The following is a 25,866-nucleotide window of genomic DNA, read 5'->3' on the forward strand; positions in this document are numbered from 1 at the left end:
AAAATAGAAGCTTTTGTTGAAAATTTTTCACCGATAGCGTTAAAACTATCCTAACTTTAAAAATACTTTATATGAGCATGTTCACTAAAGAGTAAATAACTTTAAAAGTTAAAAACTTTTTAATAGTTCTACAACGAAAAACATTATTACAGGCAGCAATCATAAATAGGCACTAATTAAAACCATGGAAAAAGCTGGATTATTGGAGGTCAAAATTAAAAACAATAATTTATTGATTTCTTATTAGAGTTAATAAAATAAACCCTTATCAAACCTATTTCTAATATATACAATAAAAGAAATGTTGTTATTCGCTCTGTATTTTATCATCCCTTGCCGCAACATGTTAATGTGACAAAATTTATTGATATGTGTCACATTACCATGTGTGATGAATATGACAAAATCTAAAATGAAAAACAGCATTGTTCGTACCATAATTGTTTTCCAAATCAGTTTATTCCTCAAAGTTAATGTTAATTTGGTTTGGTACGGCGTATTTTCAAGTAGCCAAACTTCCCAGCTCCTGGTGATGAGCCTTCAAAGACAAATGGCAAATAGCCCGTCGCACTTTTGTATCTATTCTGAACCTGAAAAGCATTAAAAAAAACATAATTCCGTCTATTTCAGCTCAATCTATTAAGATTCATCAGTATTCAGTAAATGACAACCTACCACTGAATGACCATATGACTAGCACTATAATGCTTAGCCATGAACAACACTTGGAAAGGCCATGCAAACAACTAGAGAAGAATATGAAATATGTGGATCTTTTCAACCACAAGCTGTAGCTTGGCACATTTCGGTCTCGTTTATTTTCACAATTTCTCCTAATTTATCTAATCTAATCATTATAATTTTTTTAAATTTTTACATAAAATAAAATAAACAATTCAATTTTTTCAAATTTTAAAATAAAAATAATATCAAAAAAATATATTCTAATAATATTTTATTTAATTTTTAATTTTAATCTCAACTCATCTCATATCATCTCATCTCATTTATCTCATCTACGAAAACAAACGAGGCTTAAAAGTCTCCTCCGAAGAGATTGTAATTTGACATCTAAAAAAGCACGTCTCCTAATTAATTATCTCGCGTGTAAAATTATAGTATATTTTTTTTCTCTTAAAGAAAAGGGAAGAAAATTACCTCAAGAATTTGTTCACTGCTTCGTTGACAGTTCCTGCCAATTACACAAATAGTTCCTCCGGAACCTCCGCCTGTGATTTTGGCTCCATATAACGTCCCGTCTTCAGATTTAGATAGCTTACTGTGCTGCATTTCCTGTACTAACTTTACAAGCCTATCGGTTCCATCGGAGCCAAGTCCGCAAGCACTATAGCTGAAGTGACACTGCAAAAATATGGTTAAATTTCAAGAACCATTTCCTTCATTTTATTTCCCACACGAAGGAAATCAATATGAGAATCATAACTCCAGAATTTTTCGCTTGGTTTTCTTAGATAATAAATGTATGTATATAAAAGAAGATCAAGACTCAATTCTTTTTTTTCCGTTTCTTTCTGAACAAGATCAAGACGCCCATTTCTTGAAAGCGGATAATTATTTTAAAATATGTAATCGGAAATTTCGTCCGCAATGGGATAAAACTTGTGCAAACAGAGTGCAAAAGATTCTATATATGAAGGCCATAACTTAATCATTTCTTGTCCTAAACATTAAAGTTGTATTTAGATGTTGAGCTGAATTGAGTTCTTTATGAATAGTAGTGAGTTGAGATGGTGGAGTGAGTTTTGTGAGGTCCACCAAAGATGAGTTTAAATGTGTTTGAATGTTAAGATGAGTTTATATATATTTATGAGAAGTTGAAAAAGTTTATGAGTTCCGTATGTAAAGAAGTGTTGAATTGAAAATGGTTATAGGTTCCATGTGAAAAAGAGGTTTTGAGTTGAGATGAATTTAATAATTTGAGAGTTGAATGTTTAGATGTTAGACTCAACTTAAAATTAGATTGAACTGAGTTGATCTCAATTGAGTCTATCAACCAAACGGGGCCTAAAAGGCCGAACCCATCACACTCCTTGCTACTTTCAGCATTTAAATTGACATCTTCTCTAGTAGCCAACCAATCATGTTGGCAAAAGTCTTATTGTCATTTATATCAAGTTCAAATTTTTAAGGGTTACAAAGTCGAACCTTCGAAAGAATGGTATACCTGATAGAGTATCATTCATGTGTTTACTGCAGAAAGGTCCTCTTGATCCATGATAAAATATTCAATCATGTAAGGAATAAAAGGGGCTGAGTTATATGGGTACAATGCCAATTTATCTTAATTTTTCCAGAAAACACCAGTTTCTTTAGAGGCATCCTATAACTAAGCATAGGTGGATTTCTCAAACTAAGTTCACTTAACTATTTATCAACCATAAATTTGCATATACCTGATACAATAGTTCTCCAAGAGCTATAAGCTGCTCATCTGAAGTTGCCGAGGTTAGAAGTGCTTTGAAGGCCTGTAAGTGCAATCGAGGTAAGTAACTCAGCTGATATGCAAGTATTTATCGTGCAATATAGCAATACAAACTCAATTATACGAGAAATCTGCTGCACATTTAATTTTTAAGTATTTTATATGCCATAAGGCGATAAATTCCATAATACACTGAAAAGAAACCATCGGTGAAAGTTTAAAGCAAGAATATCATGGATTACAGTAACATAAGCAAAATTATCACTTCTTATATTAGCACATAGGAGACCGATCAGAACCATTGTACTTGGGCTGTGGTGATGGTGATTCTGCTTAGGTAAGACAGGGACTTGATACATTGACCAGCATCCAAGTGGAGGTCGTTCTTGTAAAATTAATTTCAGTGATGAATTTGTGCCCTTGTCAACATAATAAAAGAAGGCACCAAAAGAGGCATTTAGAGTAGAAGAGAAAGAGTTGCAATTCGATTTGAAATGTAAAAGCCTAACAATTCATTAGTTTAAAAATCCATTTCAAAGTAACATAAACTTGGAAATGGATCAATGAACAGATTCTCAGAGATATATACAGGAGCATTCAAAACAATGGTTATATGAAGAAACAAAGGAAACTAATTAAAACTACTAACAAAACCCATTAAATATAGAGATTTTGCAAGGCGAAAACAGTAATCTAATATAGAGAATTCACTCAAAATATTTCAACGGGCTTCTTAATGATTATAACTTATTTAACAGACTCTTAAAGAATCAGTCATAATAGGATAAGTGCACTTACATGAGTCATATAAATAGGACTTAAGAACTACAAGGTCAACATCGCAAGTTACAATGAAAACCAACAAACCTTTAATTCAAGCAAATTAGATGTGATCCACTGAGTGTGCACTAGTGGTAAATGAGTGGAGTGAGATAAAGGGAGATACAAGGTTCGAATCTTGCAAACGGGCGCACAGAGATCAAATTACAGAAAAAGATCACTCTAAATTAGAAAACAATAAATCTATGAATTAATTATAAAACTCTCCCTTCTGGATTAACAAACAATCAATCTCTGAATAAATCTTTCTTTCCATAAAGCACAACAACTAAATTAATCCATATTATATTCGTAATGCAAATTCTTGAAATATCAAAAACAGTTAAAAGCATTCCTAACCTTGACCCGGAAATTTTCATATATGGGATGTCTAGCAGGCGCTCTCACTCCATAGTCACGCCTATGATCAATTACGGTGACAGAATCATTGTGATCACCATATCTACTTAGAAATGTATCGCCAAGCATGGTCTCTGGAAGCATCTTAGCATAAAGAGCCTCATATCTGTAATAGAAGTTACGAAAGGAAGAATCCATATTAACTTCAAAGTTGGACAACCAAAAATGATCCCACTTAAACCTTGGATCATCTAACCATTAGAGCCATAATTTTTTTTTTTTTATATGTTAGAGCCATAATTTTGAGCACAAAAGGTGGTATCTGAATAAGGAACTGGCCACGAGACCAAAACTTCAGAAAATAAATCTATTATTTGATCTCTTCACTCTAAGGCTTGAGAAAGCAGTGTTTTTTTAAAATATCTTAAGAAGGTAAACTTTATAAAAGGGCATACCTGTGAGGTGACAGGTTACATAAGTAATCCAAGGAAGCTTCAGCTTCAAGTAGTTCAACATTATCATCCTCCAATTCATCAACGTTTACCCCATTAGCACTGGGCAGTGACTGAGGCAACATAGAAGATGCAATAGACTTTATCATCTTGCAACCCATAAAGGCACCAATTCTGACAGATCCATAGTCTGCACCGCCAATACTGCCATAGAAGTACGGTTAAACTTGGAATAAAATTTTTTTAAACAACGAGAGAGAAAAGGTGTAAATAAATTATGGTGATACAGGATAGTCATAACTCTCAAAGGCTTTGACAGAAGAACGTGGGAATTAAGAGGTTAAATACATTTGATAACATTTACATGAAAGCACACCATCATTAACATAGAATAAACATGTCGATGTGAGATTATGGAAGCTTTAATAGAACGATCCAGCATATGTGAGCACAATTCAGCTTTACTCATCCATGATAATCACACAAACAAGGAAAGTAAATCAATGTCAATTATGGCGACAAGCATACATATATCAGTAGAATGGGTATAAAGGATATTAATAGATGTATTACCTGTGTCGTATTCCCGAATCTATTCCCCAAAATCGAATATGGCTAGGAATTTCTACAAGCCCAATTATCTCAGCAGGCTGCATAAATTCAAGTTCTGACATCAGTTTTTTATCTGTAAAACAACCAGAGTGGAGTTGTTTTTTATTTTCCTGCAGAACTAGTTCTGCATACCTGGCACACCATTGCTAGAAGTTTGTTGGCTTCACCACATGCTGAAGTCATCTGGTCCATCACCCCACATGGAGCACCAACAATGTGATTCTCCACCTAATCAACAAAATGAAATAATAAATGAAATAGCATAACATGAATGCACAAGGTTCATAGAAATTAAGCATATTAGAATGAAGGAAATAATATTAATCAGATGGTTGTGCAAAAATGTCAGACCTTTTGGCAGAGCAAAGCAAGATCTCTTGGACTGATGCTTAATCCTGCAAGGTATAGTAGAAGATTTCAAGTTGATTACTTCTCCAAATGCTTCTCCAAGGTAGAATAGAAATAAGTAGCAGCTGTTCTTCTAATCAACCACACATACTGAACAATCTACTAATGGAAGGGGAAAGCCAAGAGATAATGTTTAATATTTACACAAGCATACTTCATAAATTATCATGTTTCAAGCCTGAAATCATGGTAGAATTCCGAGGACAAAACCTACTTATATATGTTGTACCAACTGGAAGAATTCAAGATCAGGCATTTCCTTTGAACTTAATACTGGTTGATGTTGAGGTACTTTAAATTGAATTTCAAGCTCAAATGATCCACTTTCCTCTGCATTCATGACTCTCAATTGATAAATCCAAAGTATATAGAAGCCATGCTCAACAATGACAGTTAGATCCAGTTTTCACCAAGCTCTCTTATGCAGTCATGCTTTTTTGTGATAAACTTCAGGCTCTCAACCATGCAAAATGAATTTCATTTTCATTCCATCTTCAAGATACTGGAAAAGTGTGCCTGAAAAATTCCTGAAAAATTATAGAACACTTGGCATTCCAAGGCCCCATGGTGCTCTGAGTGGTTACCTCTCATTTTTAATTTCTCCAAGGCTACATCTCACTTTTAGTGGGGAAGAGCGTGGTGGTGGGTTACATGGCTCAGATAGAAAGTATTCTAGCTCTGAGCCCTAAACCAACCTTACACATTTCCCAGAGCAAATTACTGAAAATGCACCCCAACCCCCCGCCCCCATGCATGCATGCACACCAACACTTCAAAGAAAAATTTGATAAGGATATTTAAATTGACCATTGCCTAGTGCAGGTGTAACACCCCGAGTCCAAAAGTGTGATTTATTATTATTATTATTATTATTATTATTGTTTTTGTTATTGTTATTGTTATTGTTTTATTAGATATGTCTTGAGGTAGTAAATAGTATGATCATATAAATGTATGCGTATTGTGAATATTATTGTCATATATGAAAATATGATGTGCTTATGATGGTTATCTACGCTACGCTAAGAGACAAGCCAATGTTAGATTCCTTTCATGATCTTGAGGGAATATGAGATTATGCTTGAATGAATAAATTTGTTTGATTAATTGAATGTTACTAAAAATCATATGAAAGCAATGAGATATTCATGTAGTAATTCAAGTAAGTATGCCATGTAATAGAATAGCCATATTATGCGAGCCATGTTCATGTAGTACTTAGATTATGTATGCCATGAAATGTCATAAAATATTCAGATCATATTATGTTATGCCATGTATAAGAAAGTACCATGTTATGTTATGCCATGTATAAGGAAGTGTCATGTTATGCTATGTCATGCTATGTCATGCTATACCATGTTCAAGAATATGACATACCATGCTATGATATGTACAAGAATATGACATATTATGCCATGTTATGCTATGCCATGTACAAGAATATGCTATGTTAGAAATATTCATGAAAACCTAATAAATTTTCATGCATTAAGGAAGTTAAGAAATATTACGGTGCCACGGACTCAAGCGTGGTTAACCATAAGTTAAGTGAAACACGGACCCAAGCGTGTTTCACTCCAGTTATGCAAGTTATGTGAAACACGGACCCAAGCGTGTTTCACTCCATGTTATGCAAGTTAGGTGAAACACGGATCCAAGCGTGTTTCACATCATGTTATGCAAGTTAAGTGAAAAACCCAAGCGTGTTTCACCCAAGCGTGTTTCACTCCATGTTATGCAAGTTAGGTGAAACACGGACCCAAGCGTGTTTCACTCCATGTTATGCAAGTTAGGTGAAACACGGACCCAAGCGTGTTTCACTCCATGATAAGACAAGATAAATAAGATATTATGCATTCACGATTACATGTTTGCCACGATTATGTATGCTTCCGCTTTTGGTCAATGATTAAAACATCTGCTATGTGAGTCTATAATGATATACGTATGTAAAATCCTTCAGAAAGTCATGTTACGTGTTTGATTGTAATCTATGAAGTTGTAGGTATGTTTTGAAGAGTCTCATAGAAATGAAATGTATGTTACAAAAATTATATTTTACGGTATGATGTGCTACTTACTGAGTATTCGACTCATTTTGTTTGTTTGTCTTCTTGTTTTCTTCTATGTCTAATTCTTGCAGATGATGTCTATGATGATGCAGAGTTGGATGGCCAGGAATAGATCTAGTACAAAGACTTAGGAATGAATAAGTGATATTCACACAAGAATTAGATTCCTTTTTATGTCATTCATAGGATTAGTTTGTGTTCTTTTATTTTACGTTTAGTTGTTAAAACAATCATGTTCAATCTAGTTTTAACGTTTTGATGAATTTCAATAAATGAGGTATTTCTGGATATGAATCTCTTTACCGGGCACTAAGTTATAAATGCTAATAACATCTCTATCCTACGGGAACGGGGTGTTACAGCAGGTCCCACCAAAGAAGGTTATTTGTATATAGTCATTAACTTGGGCATTTGGCATTCAGTTCATCTCAGCCTATTATAGACGATCTCTAATTTAAGAGTAATATAATACTTGATAAGAGAGTTAGCAGAAGTCAACCTGCTGAGGCAGCTCATGTTTGTATATCAATTAGGCACTGGGAAAAAGAAAAAGAGAAAAGGAAACCTTCTGCTTATTATCTAAGGTAGCAGGGATGTAAAACCTACAAGAAGAAGATGCCTGCAGTAATAGAAATGACTGGCACTCAATTGATTACTAATCCCTTCTTCTGAGAGAAGTGGAGTTTTTTTATGAACAAGAGAAGAGCTAACAAAATTCAGTCCATAAAATACAGTTTTCTAACTCTGGGATATTCGAACAACAAATTACCATGAGCAGCAGCTATGGCAGACATGCTAGCAACCTCCACAGAGGCAGAAGAAGATACACCTTTGCCTTCAGGGACTGCAGAAGAAACCTGTATGTTTGTAATATTGGAAATTAATACAGCATGTATATGTAATCAAATTTTAGCTTGTCATAGGGGTGTCAGCAATGGCTATGAAAGAATCAAGATATACTATTACAAGATAAGGAGCAACTTATACCAGCATACTGATACTATCTTCAAAGCGTACACCTAGTTCTGTCATCAAAACCAGAATCGTCCCTGCAACATATGCTGCCCACCTACAACAGGAACCAATTTAGTAGAATATTGTAATATAATCACAGATAATCAAACAAAAAAAAGTGACCCACTTTTGGGAAGGATCTTGTGAGAAGTATTTCTTTGCTTTTTCATATGACATTGGCTGCTCTCCATCCAAAAAGTCAGATAAATCCATGTCAAAGGTTGGGCCGCGATTGCTCAATTCTGAACCATATGACACCTGATTTGGCCAAAAGGTGGTGTTAAGTTTTTGCTTTTTGACACACTTTATGTCATAGTCTGACTAAATTTCAACCACTCAAATTTACAAATTAGTCTACATTCTGCTAAAAAAGAACCCCTCTTTACTTGCAAAAATAAACAAAAAAAATGATGATGGGCAATATCAGTTAGCCATAACCTTTGTTTTTTCGGATGAAGCCCCCCAAGAAAGTTTAGAAGATGGTTTTTGTTCCCAGGGAGGGACGATATAAATGACTAATTCACCATCCCAGAAAAGAAAAATCAACCACTTTCTATAGATGAAAGATTTAACAAAAAGATCTTAGCAACCATTTGAATGCCTACACATACTATTTCCAAGACAGGTGTTGATCCTTGTCCTTCGGCTTGCTGCCGAGCCAGGGCATGCTTCCAAAGCCTGTGTTTACTTGGATGATTCCTTTGCACGGCAACATGGCAGGCCTCTCTTATTGGCATCTGCAAAGGAGCAGATACAAAGAATAAAAAGGAAAAAATAAAAGGAAAAAGTATAAGGGGGAGGAGGGAGGGACTTCAAAAGAGAACAAGAAAACAATAGTACCAGCTCTATGGCATTAGACAAACCTTTTGAAGGAACTAGGCAAACCTTGATGCAAAGGAAAAATGGAGTTCCTATAAACTTTGCTACATCTATATCAGGTTCTAATATAGCAACATATTTGTGACTCGAAATCAACATGTTGTGAACAAGCTCTAACTTTCGGAGAAAATATGGTTCAATTTTAAATAGAAATCATACAAATTAATGTTTATAAACAGAGTGTGTTGAAGCCACACTACATCAAAGATTTTGATTTTGCATTGAAAACAAACAAGACATTGATAATTTGATAGTGAAGAAATGGGCGTACTACTTGAAAGATGATAACCCTATACCAAAAAAATCTGTAATTAAAGTCTTCCAATAGAACTTTCCCCCAAGCTCGATATAAAATCTATAGAAAAATGCTTCAACTTTCATATTGCCACAACATCAATGTGAATATAACTTCTACATGCCCAAAAAACGAAAATCTACATCATCTTCTCCCTAACGAGAAATTAATCTAAAATATCAAAAAAATATCACCTTCTTTGTGCTAGTCATGACCATCATTATGACTTAAAAAGTTATTAACTAATACACTTAATCACAACACCATGAATAGAACAATCTTTGAGTACGTGGCTACTAACTTCTTTTCCTTCCTTCTTAAACAACCTAATGGTATGAATATGTTTATAGGAAGCGTTTGGTGTATGTGAATTAATTTAAGCAAGAGGAGTTAGTGTATATGCCACCAAAACAAGTTGGGAAAAATATATCAGAATCTTTTTAGAAAGAATAAAATGTGAGAAAAATGAAGGCGCACTGAATGAAAATAGTATGCCCATTAAGACATAAAATAGAAAAACTGGCAAACTGAGAAATCTAACCTGCAAGACAAGGCTTCCTGAATAGTCAGCAATTCCTCCCATAACATCCAACCTTCCAGGTGCTCTTGCCACAAAGATTTCTTCCTGAAGCCACAATTGAGAAAGAAAACAAATGAAATCACAATACACTGTCAAAATTCCAAACAGCTAGAACACAGAAGCAGATGACCTCCCAATTGAAGAGTCCAGCAGCAGCCTTACACTCCCGCATCAGGTGCTTCTCAGCATTCCTTTCAGACTCATCAGCAGTATCCAATTCTGCCAAGCTCTTTAAGAACATTATTGTATCTGGAAAGCCTTGAAGATCTCCTTGAAGAATCTCAAAATCTTTGGTGCATCTTGGTTGAAAAAATGAAAGGATGTGAGCAAAGTAGGAACATTCATTTTACAAACAAAGTAAAAGGTCATGAAAGGGAGAGAAACTCACGAGTTCATTAGGGGGCTCATCTCAGTCTTTTGGTAAGTTGGTACACTAGAAATACCTAGTTCATTTTCAGCACTTGCATACCACTCCGGGATGCAGATATCTCGTCCTGGGACCCTTTGAAGTTGAAACCCAAGTATGATAGCATCACGCAATCTTCTTGCTCCACTAAGCTGCATTTCATCACGGTAAAAATGGAAATAGAACACGAGTCTTGTTCTCTGTTGGAAAATAAAAGTTTCTGCTGTTGTTTAAAATAAATGTGAGTCCTACAACAGTACTCTTCTTGTTTTAAACATATTTTCTTTCAATGGTTCATGGTTTAATCGCAGGTAGTGAACCTATCATCAACAGAATTCTTCTTCAGTTTTCCTAATATCAATAGATTGACATATGTGTGGGCACGCACACACTAATAGTCATAAGCACACATGCATCGGAATCATTCATCTTAGGATTTGATCAGATATTCCTCTACTCTATATTGACTAATAAGGATATCTTGTTTTTTTATACAACCAGATTATATCCCTAATTTAAAAAAAAAAAAAAAAAACTTAACCGAATTTAGATATCAATGTGTTCGGAAATTCACTTTTAATTTTTTTTTTTTATAAACAGTTTTGTTAAGAGGATTGCCACATACATGACAGTAATGAAATAGATACTTAATCCCGCCCATTAATGACGAGGAAAAATAAATACTTGCACCTCAAAAATTACCGAAAGCCAGAACCCAGACTATAAAGATCATATCAAACGTTCAACTACCTACCTTATCTGATGTATAGTTTTTTCCAGTGGCTGTCTCCTGCAGGATTTGAGCTGCTACCTATAATTATAAAATGCATCAGGAACAATTGTGAAACCAATTCGTATCATCTTGAAATAACAGGAAACTGTATGATGTCCTCAAAAAAACAATTGCAAATCAAGATCTCGTAAGAATTAGAAAACAAGGTACTATTTCCTTGTTAGAACCTACTGGCAAATGAAATTTGAAGATTTCTTCTAAAGAAGCAGGATTCAACAGTTCCAGACCTGGTGACTTGCCTGAAGGAGGATAGCACCTCCATATTTTATTAAAAAACCCTCATTATGGCGGAGGAATCACCATAATTACAACCATAAAAAACCCCAAAACAAAAACCACCAAATCTCCCAATCCTCCTAACGCCTAACATAAGATAAACCCATTCTATCCGTACGTATAAGCCCCTTAAGTCTCCCCAGACCAAACTCCTCTCCAACAAAATCCCAAGTTACGCCACTAGCCCCATGTTTTGATAAAAAATCAGCAACCATATTTGCTTCCCTAAACACACGTTTAAACTGAACATTAAGAGAAGAAATAATAGATTGTGCTTCCTCCCAAAAATCCCACAATTACCAATATTTGCACCTTCTTGTGATAAACCAACCCACCACCACACTAGAGTCCGACTCCACCAACACATCTCTCAGCCCCAATTGTTGACAAAGATGAAGGCCATCCACAAAGGCTCTACATTCAGCAATGGTATTTGTTGCTTGGCCATAGCAATGGGCAAAGCCTCCAAGCACCCTCCCTTGCACATTCCGAATCACACCCCCCCACCAGCCATCCTAGGATTGCCAAGAGAACAACCATCTACATTAAGTTTGGCGAATCCCCTTGAAGGAGGTTTCCAAGCAACTAACGTTGGTGGCCTTATTCAAATGGGCACCACTGGACAATTTAAAGCTTCCATAATTCTCAAATCATATTCACCCATTGATTTAAAATATCTCAAGCCTCCTGATGTCTCTAAAATAAAACATTTAACCATCCGAATGATGTTCTTCCAATCATACCTTACATCCTCCATGCACGCCTCACATCTATCTCTCCAAAGAGCCCATGAAATGAGAATGGGAACAATACCACGGAGCCAGCATACCTGCGAGGATAAAGAAGCCTGACACCACCACACATTCACCACATCAGCCCATACACGTGAGCTTGGTAAATGAACAGAAAACAACTCCGCAAAAAAATCCCACACCTTTCTTGGTCCCTCTCCATCACAAAGCACATGATCTAAGGTCTCAACCTTATTTGCAACGCAGCATTGGCATTTAGAAACAACCGGGATACCAAGTTGTTGAATAACATCAACCGGGATTGCATTTTGACATGCCCGCCAGCACAAAAACGACATCTTCTTTGGCACATGATCTTGCCATAACCATTTCTTCCAAGGACACAAACTTCCACGAGATTTAATAAGTTGCCAAGCCGACTTAGTAGAAAAAATTCCATCAACTGTATGCTGCCAAACCAACTGCCGAGCTACCTCCAGGTTCCAACTCTCCCTTCCCTAACCCGCACGTTTGAATGCAAAATTTTCTGCACCATTTCTTCATCCACCAACTGCCGAGCTACCTCCAGGTTCCATCCCAACCCCTTCCATACATTTTGTACAAGCAAGTTTGGATCACCCACAACTGGTAAAGAAGCTGCAATCGGTTCCTCTCCAAGCCAATTATCAAACCAGAATTTTACAGCCCCCTCTCGAACTATCCACTTCGACCACCTGAGCATCAACAGCAATAACTCCATCATATTTTCCAGAAAACAGAACCTTTTACTGAAGCTTCAGGCGCTGCAATCTGACCATCCCCAATGTATTTTTTCCTGAAAAAATCAGACCATAGGGAGCCTCCCAAAATTAATTTCCAGGCGAACTTCAAAAATAAAGACTTTCGGACCTCCACAAGATCCCGAATACCCAATCCTCCTTCATCCGTCGGAAAACAAATACAACGCCATGAAGCCCATTTCCTTTTTTTCTTTTCCGCACTAGACCCCCCAAAGAAAATTCGAAAAAATGCTTTTCAACTTAGCAAAAATTCCTTTAGGCAAGTCCATCACTGACAACAAATGTACGGGCATACTAGAAAGAACATGCTTCATAAGAATTATTTTTCCTCTAAAAGAAAGTAATTTACTCTTCCAACCCACAAATTTTTTCTGAACCTTTGCCAATAAAGGATCAAACATATTCAAAGTCCTTCTTCCAACATAAAGTGGCATCCCCAAATACACACAAGGTCAATCCCCTTCTATAAAGCCCGAAAGTTGCATCAGTTGTCTCTTACGACCATAGACAAAATTCTTTGAGAAAAAAATAGAAGACTTACTTGGGTTAACAAGTTGACCCGATACACTCTCATACTTCCGAATGACCCCCATCAAATTCCGAATAGAAGCCTTACCACCATTTGCAAAAATCAAAAGATCATCCGCGTAGAGCAAATGAGATATCCTTATTCCCTCATTCGAATTAAACGTCTTTATTTTTCCAGTCTGAAATTCATGTCGAAGCATCCGAGAGAGCAATTCATCCGACAAAATAAATAAATATGGGGAAAGAGGGTCCCCCTGGCGTAACCCTCGAGATGGCTTGAAGAATCCCTTACTACACCCATTTAACATGACCGAAAAGACTGGAGAAGAAATAGAGTTAAAAATTAGAGACCTCCATTTTTTGAAAAGCCCAAACACCTTAGCCCCTCGAATAAAAACCTCCAATTAACTCGATCGTAAGCCTTTGCCATATCAATCTTCATCATCACATTACCCCCTCTCGTCTTCCGATTCAAACCATGAATAAGTTCTTGAGCAATAGTCATATTCTCAAAAATACTACGACCTCGAATAAAGGCTACCTGTTCCAACGAAACAATTCCCCCAATAATTGGTGCCAATCTAAAAACCATGATTTTTGACAACCCAAAATTTTCTCCCGGTTAATCCACATCAAATGCCGAAGTTTGCACAACAACAGCTCACTCTCCCTTTCTTGAGAGAACTCAACACCAAGCATTTCTTCAAGCTCCACAATTTTTTATTCCACATTTTTAATCTCCACTTCAACTCTCCCAAAAGTTTCAATATTCCACCTCCTCAAAACCTACTTCATTCGTTTCAATTTTTTACTCACCCCCACCATAGCACAACCCTCAACCCTCTGATTCCAACACTCCCGGACCAGCAGTAAGAAATCCTCATGTGACCCCCACATCCGTTGAAATCGGAAACATTTAACCCCACTCCTCCTCTCCATCTTTAAATAAATTAACATAAGACAATGATCCGAAGAAGTTCTCGGAAGATATTCCATACACACATCTCCAAAAGTATTAAGGAACAAAGAATTTACCAAGACCTTGTCCAGTCTAGCCCAAATCCTCCTTCCTCCAAGCCTTCCATTACACCAAGAAAATTTATCCCCACCCCCGCGCCAAAGGAATCTCAATGAGCCCACAATCTTGAATACACGAATTAAAATCCTCTCTAGCCCGAGGTGCTTGCAACAAGCCCCCGACCTTCTCCTCATCACTACAAACAATGTTAAAATTGTTGTAAAATGTTATGCAAAAAACACACACCAACGATGGCAAATAAAGTAAAAGCAACACAATCAAGAACACGACACACAATATACGTGGTTCGGCAAATTGCCTACGTCCACAGAACTGCAGAAATCTTATTAACCAAAAGAGATTACAATCACTCAATCTCAACTCACACTCTCTAGGGCTTTTTGCTCGCTCAAGCAATATGCACTCACTAGACAATTGTTCTCTCTCAAAATATGTTTGAGGCCATCCAACACAACTCTAATATGATATATTTATAGTGAATGGCGTTGGAAACCTAATCTGGCAAAAACTGCGTAATTCGCTCGAGCAGAATGTCGAGCGCATCTCGAGCAAACAACCAAATGAACATTGGCTCGAGCGGAGTGTCCAGCGAGGGTCAAGCGAACACTAGGGTTTGTGTCTCGCTCGAGTAAATACTTTTTCAACTCCAAAACCAGTCTCCACATTACCCCAACAATCTCCCACTTGGAGACTGGGTCTCCACATGCCAGCCACTGTTTCCAGCTAAGCCCTATCATCTCTGCAGCTCACAGCTCCCGTCTTCAAGCTAGAAGACAGACTGAAGTCAAGCTTGACTTCAGTCTTCCACATGCATCACCCTTAGTCAGCACATCCACAGGGCGATTCACAACTCCCATAGCTGACTCCATTTGGCTTCCTCACATGTTTCGCCCGATCAAGCCTGTCTTTTTGCACTCTTGTATTTCCCTGCACATCACTGGAGCTTGATGTTAAATACAAAGAGTTAGATCTCTTACCATGCGCTAAGACCATCACAATGATCTTTCAAACTCCTCTAGAGAACGCTATTACAAAACCGTTGTCATCAAGCTGTCCAACAGAGATCAGGTTTTTTTTCAGATCTGGAACATAGACACTTGCTGTAAAGTCCACACGCTCCTGTTTGGAAGTGTGATATGCACATCACCCACTGCCACTACATCTAATGCCTTTCCATCAGCCGTATACATCTTTCCAAAATTACCAGCAACATAATTCTGCATAATTTCTTTATGTACGGTGCTATGGAACGAAGACCCTGAATCCAACACCCAATCATCAATCGGACTGTGCACTGCAAGAAGTATGGCATCATGAATTTCTTCTGCCACTACGTTCACAGTATCATCCTCAGCACTTTCTTGATTCCTGCAGTTTCTCTTGATGTGGCCCGACTTGCCACAACTCCAGCATGTGATCTGCTGTCCAGATCTCATCTTGCTCTTCCCCTACTCTTGGAGCTTGACCTGTCATGTCCTCTACCCCTATTGTCAACAATCAGGGCCGATCCAGAACCAGATAGCTCACCTGAGTCTCTCCTACGTACTTCTTCAGCAAGTACAATGTCACGTATGTCATCATAGTTCAGTTTTGACTTGTCGGCTGAACTACTCACAGCCATCCTTATGGCCTCCCAACTATTTCGCAACGATGCTGACAGAATCAATGCTCTGATCTCATCATCAAACTCAATCTCTACAGAAGACAATTGATTTGTGATCGTATTGAATTCATTCAAGTGTTGGGCTACAGACATACCTTCCAACATCTTCAGATTGAACAATTTCTTCATCAAGTGCACCTTATTGTTCGCAGACGACTTTTCATACATACCTGACAAAGTCGCCATGAGATCCATTGTGGTTCTCTCCTTACTGAGATTGTGTGCTACTGTTTTGGATAAGGTCAGCCGAACAAGACCTAGAACCTGTCGATCTAACAGGGTCCACTCAGCATCATCCATGCTCTCTGGCTTCTTTCCCAACAGTGGAAGGTGGAGCCTCTTCCCATAAAGATAATCCTCAATCTGCATCTTCCAGTACCCCAAATCAGTATCGTCGAACTTCTCGATCCAGCCATCATTCTACGTCTACAGAGCTGCAGAAATCTTATTAACTAAAAGAGATTACAATCACTCAATCTCAACTCACACTCTCTAGAGCTTTTTGCTCTCTCACACAATATGCACTCACTAGACAATTGTTCTCTTTCAAAATATGCTTGAGATCGTCCAACACATCTCTAATATGATATATTTATAGTGAGTGGCGCTGGAAACCTAATTTGGCAAAAACTGCGTAATTCGCTCGAGCGGAGTGTCGAGCGTGCCTCGAGCGAACAGCCAAATGAACATTGGCTCAAACGAAGTATCGAACGAGGGTCAAGCGAACACTAGGGTTTGTGTCTCGCTCGAGCGGTATGTCGAGCGAACTTTGACTCAAGCGAACTGTCGAGCCAATTTTCAACAAACACTTTTTCAGCTCCAAAACCAGTCTCCACATATACCCCAACAAAAGTCACCACCCACAAACCACGGCCCACCATCCGCATCTAGATCACACAAATAATCCCATAAATCCATATGCTTCCTCTAAAAACAACTTGCATATACAATGGACACCAAAACCTTCACATTTCCACACACAAACCATCCAGACAGGACTTGGCCAGTCATTGAAATGAACTCAAAATCCAAACTATCATCATTAGGGTACATTTGGTTATCAAACTCACCCTAACTCATTTCAATTCATCATTACAATTTTTTCAAATCCCAACACAAAATATAATAAACAATTCAACGTTTTCAAATCTCAAAATAATAATAATATTAAAAAATAATATCCTAATAATATTTTATTATATCAACTCAACTCAGTTTAACATCTAAACGAAGCCTAAAACAACCAGACTTTACCCCCAACTTCGGCATTACTCACAAAATTTGAAGGCGCATCCACCTCGCCCATCGCCGACATTTATTTGAAGAAAGAAAAGGTTCTAAAAGCGCCACCACGAATGGTTTATTTTTATTCAACATACGCTGAAGTCTACTCTTCGACAAAAGAATCCCCCTAATGTTCCATATAAGAATCTTCATAACAATTAAAAAAAAATTTTGGACCAAGTCTTTCTCTCCATGGCACCCAACTGCTCTTTTTTCTTCACCCCCCTTAGTCGTTTTAGAAGAATATCCAACTCCGAGTCCAAATCAAAACATTTACTGGCACCCTTTTCGACAGCCTCATCTGGCTCTTCCTCAAACAACGAACACCATTTATTAATTCCACCGTCATCTACACTCGCCAATCTAGACAACTCAAATTCAAGCACTTCATCCACCACTCTCAGCGAGCTCCAAGGCGACCCTTCCCTCACTTCATCAAGAGCAACTAGTTGATCCTTAACTGGCAATGAACCCGAATCTTCCTCTGAAATATCAAACCAACTAGGCGACCCTGTGTTCATCAAAGGCAGCTTTACGTGATGAATCCCTTCAGAACCATCCTTCAAACTGCCACTCCTCGTTCCCTCCTCAAAATGTCTCTGAGATCAAGTTTCCCCCTTAGCATCGACATACAAAACTCCCACCTCAGCCATCTCCACCCCCCGTTTACACGTTGATTAATTTCATTCAAAATCTCTTCCCTTCTCCTTACACAAAATTGATCCTTAACCAGCCTCACTTCATCATTAGCATTTTTATTTTCCACTCCCTCTGCCCTCCCCTTTGCCCTCACTTCCTCATTAATAATTTTACTCCCCACTACTTTCCACACCTTTTTTGCCCTCTCTCTTCCTCCCTCATATTGATCATCCTTCCCAACTCCAGTTGTAATCGCGCATTGTCGACGACCACATCGATTCTCCTCATGTCCCTGTTTTCTACACAAGGAGCAAAACAAAGGAGTCCCCTCATATAATACCTCCAGACGATGGCTAGATGGCATTCCCGGAACTCCCAACCAGAAAATATTCTTCAGTGGTTTAGATACGTCAAGCTCAAAGCAAATGCATGCCACCTCAGGCCGAGTGACACACGTCGTTGCATTGTCCCGCTTCAAATACCTCCCAAAACTACCACCAATCATTCTCAATATAGACTTGTGAAAGAAATCCGGGGGCAAACCTGGAAGGGATAACCATACTGGAACCAGCGGTGAGTCGTCTTCCTTAACAAAATCCGGTGTCCAATGAAATACTCAGTACAGCGCTCCTGTTATCTCAGAGTTACCCCGAGCCATTACCGAGATAAAATCATCCTTGTTGGATAAACGAATAAGGATATTCCGTGGTTTCTTCAATTGCCCAACAACTGGCATAGCTCTCAATCCCCAACGAGATTTGATGAACCCGCATACATGATCTAGCAAGGGCCTTCTTCGCAAGAATTTCAAAACCACCGATAAACAGAAGGGTTCAGCCAATTTGTTGATCTCTGCTCGAGAGAAAAGGAAGAACATTTCTCCATCTGCGAATTTTGGGTCTCTGAATGGAATCTCAACCTCAAGAAGGCACTGAGGCCAGTCCATGACCACGTTTGCGAAGCCCCTACCTCCACTGGATACAGCACCCACCCTCTTCTCCAAACTCTCCGTCACTCGCTGCTCAAAATTCCATACCCCAACATCCTGCCCCCCCCCCCTGGCGCAGCCGAGGGGCCTGCGGCTAGGACCATTCGCAACCCTAATCGCCTACCAGGGTCGAGAGACAAACTTTTCGGGTGCCACGTCAGCAATAATAACAAGACCAAGTATAAACTTAATTAAAAAGGGTTTGTATATCATTGATTTGACTTTTGTGAAGTTCAGGCTTTTCTACATATTTCAAGCATGGGTCTGTTGCCATGGGCAAGGTACAATCACTGCATAGATAACCCTTTCCAATTCAGCTATTTACTTACTTTAAAATCAAGACATCAGAGTTATTTCTTATAATTGGTAAGTTACACAAGCACTTGGTGGTTTTTGAGCATAACCCTAACTAATTTTGATTACTTGAGAAGTGCTTAATGAAAAAATTAATAGAATTTGAAGTAGTCCTTCTCTTTGAAGTCCTTTCCTAAAATGGTGTTGTAAGACTTGAGCAACGAAAAGGTTACCTCACCACCATTGATGCCTCCTTCGTAGCACGGTTTCAAACTTATGGCACATTCAAGGTAAGGTTTCCAATGTCCAGTGAGTAAATCCCTCCTAATCATCTCAACACCACCTTGATAATACTGTACAGAAAAGGTTACAATATCTCTATGCATATTAGATTCTTGATAAGCATCTCCTGAAAGAGATTAACATGATAAGGAGACCAAAACAGAAGGGTAAAGAAAGAAGACAAAACATGATGACGAAGATGATGAAATAAAGTAAGCAGTTATACCTCAAGCATATTCCTCAAAAATGGCTCTTCATTGAAATAATCTCTGCGTACAAAGACAAACGGTAACTTGTATGCAAGAGCTTCACTAACAGTGCCATATCCTATTTTTCCTGAAACAGTGCAGGGTTCTTTTAGATATATTTCATATCCCTTTGTTTAAGATCAGCAAACAAAAAAAAAACTTCATACCGACCAAGCATACAATCAGACGCTGCTATATGATCAGGTGTATATGCATCTTTTGGAAGCTTTACAAAATTTGGTGGAAGCTCCTGGGTGTCAGAAGCGCCACAAACCTGAATAAAAGAAAATTACATGTCATTACCAAGGCATGCCCCAATGGCATGATTACATCAATTACAGAAAAGGAAAAGGATGCAGAGTATATGCTACAAACGATACCAGGCATAACCAACCCGAAGGTAAGTACTCCTCCTTCAGCTTCCAGCCAGCTGGCTGCAAATGAGACACAGTCAATAGAAGTACAATTAGAAGTTGATAAAGGAAGCACAGTAGTTGAAATTCAAAGAGAAGTGGTAGCGAGCATATAATGCGTGAGGCATCTTATCAACACGTCCAAAAACGTCCACATAGAGAAAGCAAAATACTGATAATGTTCTCGCATCTCTCCAGACAGATTGAATAGAAAACGTGTTCCAGATTATGGGCTCTGACTAGCAAATATTCAAACTACCAGCATTTTACCATCAATTTTCTCAATCAATGAGAACAATAAACAGCCAAACACATGAGAAATCACACAGCATGCATGCCACTAGACTTGATACCCTGACCACAGATTGTGCTACAACAATAACTGGTTTAGCAATAACTTGTTATAATATTCAAACTATTAGCATTTTATCATCAATCTTCTCAATCAATGAGAACAATATACAGCCAAACACATGAGAAATCACACGGCGTGCATGCTACTAGACTCCATACCCTGACCATAGATTGTGCTACAACATTAACTAGTTTAGCAATAACTTGTATAACAAAATAAAAATTTATGGAGGTGACAGATTATACAGCCACTGCACAGCCCAACCAGTTATCTATCAAGAGATAAATAGAGGGGCAATGCGTGCGGGAAATTAGCCATCATGCATAACTTGTAGTCATCACTTTAAATTATGAAAAAGGGTCAATTGGTTACTCACCTGTCCACCAAAGTTTAGAATAACTAGCTTCACATCATCTCCAATCCCAAGTTCCTTCCTCACCTAAGACAAATAAATCATTTAAAAAAAATGCAACATGAAATAAATAATGCAATGAGGAATTAAGCAGGGTTTTGTGAGCCAAAACCTCATTTCGGGATCTATGCAACCTCCTCACAACCAGAGGTACGTCAATAACATCTCGAAAAGCAGGCACTGCAAAGTTAAAGATATTTTAAGACAACTCCATTAAGAGGTCCCAGTACAGTCCATCAAGTTGAGGAAGGTTTAAATGAGCACAATCAAAAACCAGTCTTTGTAGTCATGCAACAACATACTTGGGCAATAGCCTGGGAGGCGGATCAGGAACTCGCTGTGGGAATAATCCTCTGCTATCTATATCAATTTTCAAGAGACTGAACAAGTTTAACACTACAAACATAACCCCAGCAAACGCCAAAAGCTAAACTAAAAACTCCAAGAAAGTGATGACCAAATTTACAGACATCCTCTGCTATTATTACCTCATGTTATAGTTTCTTCCCACAATAGATGAAGATTTACAACTGATATGCATTTTGAGGAAATGAACTCTTCCTCTAATGTTTTCAGAATGACAAAGAAAGATAAGTTCACATTTTGGAAAAATGTGGCCTCAAATTAAGGTTAATGAGGGAAGTTAAATGCATAAATGGTTTCATCTTAGGAATTCACATATACTTTGGAACAGCCCAAAAAGGAAAGCATATAATCTATTATAGGATGGAAGGAATGTTTAACATTTTCCTTTAAGTGGTCAAGAATTTTATTGAAGAGTGCAAAAGCCATAGTCCAAGTACATTTTTCAAAACAATGGGAAAGGTAATCAATGTCAAGAAGCTAGTAAAGTAGTAATTGTCTAGAACGTTGCTTTATATCTTTCTGGTGTAGGTAAGAACATCCCACAATGACCAAAAAGTGTGTTTGCATACATGAAAGCTCTCCTTCCAGGGGCTAAAATAGCTCTATTAAATTCAGAATAAATTGGTAGCACGAAAGTATTACTTACTAAACATAGACATCGATTTATGATCTATTTTAGTATACTTCGTTCAACCTTTGTGATTTTGTATACAGGACATGAGTATTTAAATTATGAGTATGCAAGAAGCTAGAGTCAAAACAAGTATACTTGTAGTTTAAAGCACGTCACTTTTGGAGATAGTTGATTTATGTTTTGCCAATACCATTAGAAATTATACTAAATCAACTCAAATGAGGCCAAATAAATCAAACTAAGGAAGATGCAATCAGAAATTGACCATATTTTTTTCAGTCAAGAATAGAAAGCTCAAGAATATATTTGATATAAGAAAATTCTTGGTCACCTCCCAAACAATTGAACGATGATGACTTCCTGCAGCCATGACATACTCTGCGTAGATGAAGTCCCAACTGCACATAGTAGGGAATATGAGGATATAAATTGCAGAAAACTCAAGTGCTGTAATCGATGTATTGGGTGAAGAGGAAGGCCGATTAAATATAGGAAGGAACAGACAAAATAGGTTGGATGAAAAGATTTATAAGACCATATGGAGTAGTGGTTGTGCGAAGTGAATGAGGTGGTAGGCTGGGGTGGGTGGGTGCTGTAGACAATCCAGTAAAGGGATGAGAAAGTAAAATCTTAATAGACAAAACAAATAAATATAAAAATTAGGACTGAAAAGAGAAATCAAGAATGAAAAAAATAGGAGTTGGCAAGTATAGAGCATCATTTTCCCTGGTTAACAAAAGCTATAGTACAGCAGCATCAATAATAGTTCCATAAACAGCTTTGCTGTCCTTCAAGTAAGTATAAAAGGTATGACCACTACTCGAAGTAGACATTGAGTTACTTCTTTTTTATATATAAGAAACCTACTTCATTAGAGGTATACTTAGATAAGGACAATTGTTCTGAAGCCTTGATATAAGCACTAAAAATCGACTGACCTGAAGTTTGTGACACAAACAGAGCGAACTCCAGCATCAGCTGCTGCGCGACAAGCTACTGGAACAACATCTGAGACCTGTTTTCCATTAAGCATGAAAAAATTGTCAAAACGGTTCTGTTCTAGTCCAGAATCTTGAAATGGCCAAATTGATGTGATTGAAATGCAATATAAGATAACCATTCAGTAACGATTAAGAGAAGTTTCATAGTACCACTAAGTCAGCTTTGATGGAGTTCAGCCACTCCACTTCTGTTTCCAAAATAGAAACCCGAGGCACAACGGCTGTCTCGGTATACTGGAATACCAGGAAAGAAAGGAAAATAACATGTAAGGTGACACAGAAGCCATCAAAGATATCCAAAGATCCATCTTTATAAATAAAATCATGCTTGTGAACAAGGCCAACATTAAACCATAATAATGATGATAATGAAAAGCAATGATACAAACACAGCTCTTTTTACAACTCTTTGTAAAATAAAAGGCGGCTATGCAAAATTGTAAAATAGTTGTGTTCGAATCGTTATTTTAATAGTTATGATAGTAGCAATAATAAACACAACCAATACTAAGGGAAAAAATCACCATGAATTATCCGTTAACATTTAATACGAGAATAAAGTCAAGCCATATCACCATTATGTACTCAGGGAATGATATCTGTATACCTTCTCCAAGGAGGCAAGACGATCCACTGTCAATGCATCTGCCTGAACTGCTCCACAGTCTAACAGCACCTGATTTTCCACACAGAAAGACGTAACTACAACAGAGTACGTATTTAATAATCAGTTCTGTAGTGGAGTTTACAAGTTTGCATAGCCACTTCCCTCAGATAAAAGAATAATGTTGGACGTGACATGTCCACTCCTTGTCTGAACATCCTTGCATTGTATCGTTAGTGCAAAATGAACTTTTGTATTTTGTATTTTTTTCAAACATTTTTTAACTCCTTTAAACACTTATAAAAAAAATCATAAACACATTAAAAAAAACTTAACCATTAAGGTAAAAAAAAAAATCGGTGGATTGTCTCAGTAACCACTCTTGGTAAGATTAGCATTTTCCATAAATATATATATAAAACATATTTCATTTTATTTAGTTGTCACTTATATGCAAAAGCGATATTTCTCATTTCATTTAGAAGTCAAAGGGCAGGTTTGGGAGTGGGATGAGACACAAAATTCTCATCTCATCTCATCTCATCATTACACTTTTTTCAAATCCTCATACAAAATATAATAAACAATTCAACTTTTTAAAATCTCAATTCAACTTTTTCAAATCTTAATACAATAATAATACTAAAACATAATATTTTAAACACTAAAATAAAACATAAAATTCTCATCTCACTCTCCAAACCTGCCACTCTTTAACGGGAGCTCAACGTTGGTAGAGTATTATTATTCATGGTGAATTCATTTGTAATATTTTTAATTTGGTGTTGAAGTGATTTTAACCAATCTCAAACCAATTATTAATAAGAACTCACTACTTTTTAAACTTTCTATAAAAAAATTAAAACTCATTTCAATCTATTTCATTTATTCAAATACATATTTTAATCTATTTATATTTAAACACATCTTAATAAGACCTACAAAATATTATTATTCACAAATCAATTCAAATAATTTGAAATCACCTCAACGTCTAAAAGTAGCCTAATGTGAGGTAGATACACCTTTGATATAGCCATGAATTTCCCAGACATTTTCTAGGAAAATATTTTCCAAGAAAACAAACAAGTTTTTGTTTCTTAAATGTTAAGTTACCTTGCGAATGAAGAGCCGAGGGGACTGTATCTCGGAGGTGAAAACAAAATCCGGGGCACCAGTGACCACGTGCACATCATGCCCCGCAATAATAAGGTGCCGGACCACCTACGCATTTTAAAGATTCATAAGTAGAATTCTTCATGAGATCTGTCCCGATTATCCATTTCCAATAGCACGAACAAAGAGTTTTTCTAGACGTAAAAACTTTAAGAATTCAAATTATTTTTCTCGGAAAATGAATAGAAAAGGCTACCAATACCATTTTTCGTCACTATGATAACATTATTAGATCAAACAGAAAATCTTGATCAAGAAGCAATAAATTTCGAGAGGAGGTAATTTGAAAATAAGAAGAGAGAGAGAGAGAGAGAGGAGGAGGAAAAAGGAATTATCCGGGGAAAGGTGATTGAATCGGGAATGAGAGACCTCGACAACACGAGTGGCATGGCCGAAACCATGGCCAGTGACATAGTAAGCGAAGACCAGGTGATTTCTCGACGCCGATTCTCCATCTCTCTCTTCCTTACTCTTCATTGTCTTTCTGTCTCTCGCTCTCTCTTCCTCCGATCCAAATTCTTTTCTTCTCTCAAGACTGATAACAATCAGCTACGTAATACCATTGACATATATATACATACACAGAGACAGATAAAGAGCGCGGAGATAAAAACGCTTAGTTAGAGCGAAAGGGATAGCTTGAGACAGAGAGGACAAACGTCTGTAACGGATATATAAAGACGACAGAATTATCAGGGTTCAACTACTCCCAAAGAACCTTGACGAATTCTTCTCAGTAGATTCGGGCACACCGTTTAGCATTTCGTTTCTTTACTCGAGCTTTTGATTTTAATCTGTTAAAATCACCTTGATTTTTAAAACACTATTAAATCCACCTTAGTTTGATTTATAAAATAAATTTTAAAATTTAAATCTTATAAATTAAATTATATCAATAAATGACACATAATATGATATTAATAAATTACCATCTCTTTGCTTCAACTTGGTTCTTTAAATTCTTGTTGAATGATACTGTTTTGGCCACACAAAAAAA

General features: G+C 37.2%; 1 protein-coding gene across 1 annotated transcript; it reads right to left on the reverse strand.

The window, feature by feature from the left end:
* Window positions 1-202: 202 nt before the first annotated feature.
* Window positions 203-25,593, reverse strand: LOC109009157 (L-arabinokinase-like). Its single transcript, XM_018989541.2, has 29 exons — window positions 25,239-25,593; window positions 24,810-24,917; window positions 23,697-23,765; window positions 23,240-23,323; window positions 23,027-23,103; window positions 22,420-22,486; window positions 21,391-21,448; window positions 21,201-21,268; window positions 21,053-21,115; window positions 20,289-20,342; window positions 20,080-20,182; window positions 19,887-19,996; window positions 19,612-19,731; window positions 11,098-11,154; window positions 10,326-10,495; window positions 10,068-10,236; window positions 9,899-9,982; window positions 8,795-8,920; window positions 8,311-8,441; window positions 8,157-8,238; window positions 7,939-8,026; window positions 5,038-5,081; window positions 4,819-4,914; window positions 4,648-4,724; window positions 4,078-4,278; window positions 3,623-3,788; window positions 2,415-2,486; window positions 1,159-1,362; window positions 203-590 (listed from the first exon to the last, which is right to left on the reverse strand). Exons 1-29 carry the CDS (start codon window positions 25,344-25,346, stop codon window positions 477-479), a joined length of 2,970 nt encoding a protein of 989 aa, XP_018845086.2. The 5' UTR covers window positions 25,347-25,593; the 3' UTR covers window positions 203-476.
* Window positions 25,594-25,866: the final 273 nt, after the last annotated feature.

This window comes from Juglans regia, chromosome 8, assembly GCF_001411555.2.
Source record: "Juglans regia cultivar Chandler chromosome 8, Walnut 2.0, whole genome shotgun sequence".
NCBI classification, from domain to species: domain Eukaryota; kingdom Viridiplantae; phylum Streptophyta; class Magnoliopsida; order Fagales; family Juglandaceae; genus Juglans; species Juglans regia.